Source organism: Tigriopus californicus, chromosome 11, assembly GCF_007210705.1.
Source record: "Tigriopus californicus strain San Diego chromosome 11, Tcal_SD_v2.1, whole genome shotgun sequence".
NCBI lineage: Eukaryota > Metazoa > Arthropoda > Copepoda > Harpacticoida > Harpacticidae > Tigriopus > Tigriopus californicus.
The window spans coordinates 7446751-7451244 of record NC_081450.1 but is presented as its reverse complement, the minus strand read 5'-3'; the positions used below and the strand labels follow the sequence as shown (position 1 = coordinate 7451244).

The 4494-nt window shown below is 41.7% G+C and overlaps 1 protein-coding gene across 1 annotated transcript; it reads left to right on the top strand.

The window, feature by feature from the left end:
• Positions 1-1006: 1006 nt before the first annotated feature.
• On the top strand, positions 1007-3612 carry LOC131890052 (chitin deacetylase 7-like). The gene is made up of 6 exons (XM_059239325.1): positions 1007-1224; positions 1321-1470; positions 1897-1946; positions 2341-2760; positions 2835-3176; positions 3411-3612. The coding sequence occupies exons 1-6, from the start codon at positions 1069-1071 to the stop codon at positions 3520-3522; spliced, it is 1230 nt and encodes a 409-aa protein (XP_059095308.1). The 5' UTR covers positions 1007-1068; the 3' UTR covers positions 3523-3612.
• The last annotated feature ends 882 nt before the right edge of the window (positions 3613-4494 follow it).

Here is a 4494-nt window from a genome sequence, read left to right as displayed (position 1 = left end):
TACCAAGGAACAAACAAAAAATGAAGTATTAACAGTTTATTGAAGTGTCTGGCGGGTACGTTATGCCATAGATCACTGAATTTCATCATAGCGAAGGATCAGAGTTCAGTCACATCGAAGGCAAAACTCGTGCCTCGTTATGTACCTCAACCGTTATGCGGTTTGCCAATTTTGGTGGTGGAGCTTGTTCATATCGGAGGTTTCATGAGCACTTTTTTCAAGACCCTGTAGTATGCTTTGAAGCATGCTCTACTACTTGTGATGCTGTCCTTAAGTTTGTTCGTACGAATACAACTAATAGTCGATTAATCAAGTTTGGTTCGTATACTCGTACCGCCCCTTTCATTCCGTTTATTTTCTCCTACTATGCTGGTCAGTCTAGAACGTCCCAAATGCCCTTGAAAGTTCGTGATAGTTAAAACTGCCAAGGACTAAAGGATTGTCTGACGCAGAGTTCGCCGCTCAGAAAATTCAGCAGCTAGAATTCGTGTCGGGTAAGTTAACACAATAAGAATTGGTGGCACCAAGCAAACCACATCATAACGCCGTCTCGAACAGTTTTGGCTGGACAGCCCATTCCAGCCTAAAGAGTAAATCCATAGTAAATATAAAATTGTTTTATTTGAAATTTATGTAGTCCAAACAAAAAGGACCTTTTTTGGTCGATCATCTGTACGTTCAATTATGACATGATTCATTTGATCTGCCAAGTAAAACAAACGTTTTAGGCAATATTTTTCGGACTTTAAACGTATTACTGACGTAATATTCATCCAAGATTGAAAATGACCAGAGTTGACTTGAGCGGATGACCATTTGAGCAACCCGCTTACATTTCAACACAGTAGCGGGTGCGTGGCTTAGGCCGAGTTACATCGAAGAGCCTGGCATCTTTCACCTTGAATCATGTCTTATCTTTGATTGGATTGACCGCCGGACGAACGAACGTGGCCATGACGACACGTTGTAACGTTGCCGTTTTGACTGTCTTTATTATATTAACACGCTTTCTTGGGTCATTCTCTCGCAGATCGTTTTGAGACACGGAAGCGAGTATCCCGATTCGATATGAAGACAGTGAGCATTGTTCTCTTGGCCTTGATGGCTTCGGCTTGGGCGCAAGATTGTGACGTAGCGCCCGTTTGCGATGAAAGTGTTTGCAACTTGCCCGATTGTGTTTGTTCCAACACCGTTCCCGACATTCCTCTGAGGGACCGGCCCATGGTAGGATAGCAATCAATGTTCATTGTTTTTTTTTAGTTTTCCGACGACGCTACTTTCGAAGTCTAATGAATTAAATTGTCTGTCCTTCCCCACCAGATTGTCTACCTGACCTTTGACGATGCCATGACCAAGTTGGCTTCCGACGATTTCTACTCACAGCTTTTTGATGGGAGCAAGACCAATCCTGATGGCTGCCCAATCAGAGCCACTCATTTCTTGACCCATTTGTACACAGACTACTCATTGGTATGTTAGACCAGTGCATGATTTTGTTACAGTTGAGGCAGAAGTCCAACAACATGTTTGATGTGGTTGGAAAATAGTGAAACTTGTAAATGGAGGAAGGAGGAAAAGAGCTGAGATGTTCACATGAGGCCAATTCCCCGCCCAAGGAATAACATGATTCTGTAAGTGGTGGATTGGCACTTACTTATGAGATCTCCTGAGCTTCCAAAATAGCTTCTGCTATGGAAAAAAGCAGCTGGAGACTAAAGAAAATATGAAAGTAAATGCAAGGCCGTGATTTCATTTTTCCGGTGCATTCAAATGCATTAAATACCGGTCAAGGTTTGACGAGTTGTGACATAGGATAAGAAGTTATCAAACAACTTTGTTTTATGTCAACTTCATTTTGCCACGTGTGCTCCTTCACTTGAAGTATTTATCTTTCAGGTGAACAAGTATTGGCGAATGGGACACGAGATGGCCTCTCATTCCATTACGTAAGTATTTTCTTTTAAGGTTGGTATTTACCTACCCAAATGCTGATTCAAAATAATTCTACATGGGCCCAATAATTCTTGCTCTCATTTGCTCCCATTGGTTCCATCATACTTATAAAGATATTTTGAGGCACGCTCGCAACATATGTATCACACAAGTACAGTTTTCATTGATTTCATGATTCATTGATTTTACATGCCAGTTTTCTCTCTGTTTTTAATACCAGTCCAATAGAATTACTTCCGACAACAGGATTTGAACCTATGCCTTTGAAAGTAACAGATTTTGGCCTTTTTTAGACTGATCGATTGTTTATCATCAATCCTAATTGATCAATACTGTTAGCAAGATCAAGCATTAAAAATGTACCCCTTCAATCTCACCCATGGATAGCCATCGAGCCAATGCCACTTACTGGAAGACTTTGAGCAAGGATGGCTGGGCCAACGAGATGTCCGGCATGAAGACCATCACCAAAAACTTGGCCAACATCCCTGAAGATCAGATCCGCGGAGTTCGCGCACCCTATTTGCAAGGTGGCGGAGATAGCCAATTCCAGATGATGTTGGAAGACGGATTCGAGTACGATTGTACCATGCCCAGCCGAAACTTTGGTTACCTAAACATGGCCAATGGTCGATGGCCCTTCACTTACAATTACCGCAGCGAGATGGATTGTCAGATCGAGCCTTGTCCCAAATGCTCGTACGATGGAATCTGGAGCCAACCCATTCTAGATCTGGATGATGCCTGGTTGGGTAGCGGTGGCGATCCCGAGCACGGATCACCTTGTGGAATGCTTGACAGTTGCATGTAAGATGATTGATGACCTGGCATCTGTCGCAACACACAAGTGTAGACTAAACCTTCTTCCATTGACTCTTCAGTTGCCCAGAATGCGACCGACCTAAACAAATTGCCGACATGATCATCAAGAATTTCGACATTGCCTACAATGGCAACACCCGTGCTCCTTTCGGTTTGTATGTGCACGCAGCCTGGTTCTTCGGCCAGCCTTTCCATTTTGAGGGATACCTGCAAGCCGTCGAATACATGTTGAGCAAGAACGACACCTTCTTCGTTCCCATTCACGCTGGAATCCAATACCGACAAAATCCTGTCCCTCTCCAGACGCTCATCGATGGCCAATACGAGCCGTTCAAGTGTCCCACTGAGGCGGAACTCGATCCCACGGACGAGTACACATGCACCAACCGTCAGAGTTGCCGGTAAATTGAATTCATCCCCCATATCTAGTTATCTAGTTAACATGAGCTCGAGCTTGGTTCAGCTAAAAGGCAATGGATGAAGTGGGGATTCAAAAGGCTCCTCTGAAGTACTTGCTTGACTGAGATTGGTTCCCAATATTAGAAACAGACTAAACAAGCTAGCTTCTCATATGTCGTGTCTCAGGATGAGCTACGAACGAACGATTCATGCCTTACCTGTCTCTCTCTTTGTAGTTACCAAGACGTTGAGAACGAAGATTTGAGTTTGGCCGAGATCTACATGGTGTCTTGTAACAGCTGTCCTTCAACCTTCCCTTGGCTCGGCAATCCCGAAGGCAATGCCTAATTTTACCCGACAATTCACTTCAGCTTGTCCTTGTTTGAAATGAAACAACGTATTTACCCAAACAAACAATAAAAACCACAAACAAATAGGTCCATGGCAATAATCGATTTCTTGCTGTTCTTTTCAAGCATAAAATTCAATTCAAACAAAGCAGGTACGTAGTGCGTTAAGATTAGCAAGTGAAGCACTATACACGGACTTCACGAAATATGGACTGGGAACGAAATGCCCACCAGCTTTCATGCTTAGAAAATAAGACTTAAATTATTGCAGTCAATATTTGATTGTGAAGGAGCTTATTTCAAAGTTAAGAACTAACAACATAATTTTCAGAATGAAGTAATTTGAATCCTTTTGGCTGCTCATTTTGTAGGACTCTAAGGGATTTACTATGACACTAATAAATAAACAACAAATGTTTAAGATGAATTCCACGGAGATAAATATCAAACGAACTAAAAATTGTTACGATTAGCGGGAGGCTTTGTACGGTTGACAAAATAATTGGGAGGCTAGATACGTTTGTTTGAATCGGAGTACTCTTAATAATCGACAATATATGATTAGCCTGCAATTTGAAGGTCATAGATTCATATACACTGTTAAGTACTATTAAATGGTCAGCTAGGGCATCAAGGGGATTTGGGAAACAGAGTTCATATGTCATCAAACTAATGCTCAAGATTATCAAGATAATTTGACCATATGACCGAAAAGTCAATCTTTCTTGAATAAATAAACACCTTGACGTCAGAGTTGACCGTGGTGTTTTGCAGAAAATAAAACTAAACGAATTCAGGCTCAAGTTCGAGTGCAGTCGAGTCTTTTACTAGAATTTTAATAAAGTGGCCAGACTTAAGTCTTTTAGAAGGGTCTCATTTTGAAAGCTAATTTTTATTGAATTTATTCGGAAAATGGGCAACACTCCGTCATTAAAAAACATTGTTTGCTCGGTTTAGTTTGTCATTGTGG

What these genes read in the sequence shown, in the direction of transcription:
- LOC131890052 (XM_059239325.1), top strand. Translation starts at nt 1,069, where the DNA reads ATGAAGACAGTGAGCATTGTTCTCTTGGCCTTGATGGCTTCGGCTTGG. An exon ending in CTCTGAGGGACCGGCCCATG is followed by an intron (nt 1,225 to 1,320) that starts GTAGGATAGCAA and finishes CTTCCCCACCAG; the next exon opens with ATTGTCTACCTGACCTTTGA. An exon ending in TGTACACAGACTACTCATTG is followed by an intron (nt 1,471 to 1,896) that starts GTATGTTAGACC and finishes TTTATCTTTCAG; the next exon opens with GTGAACAAGTATTGGCGAAT.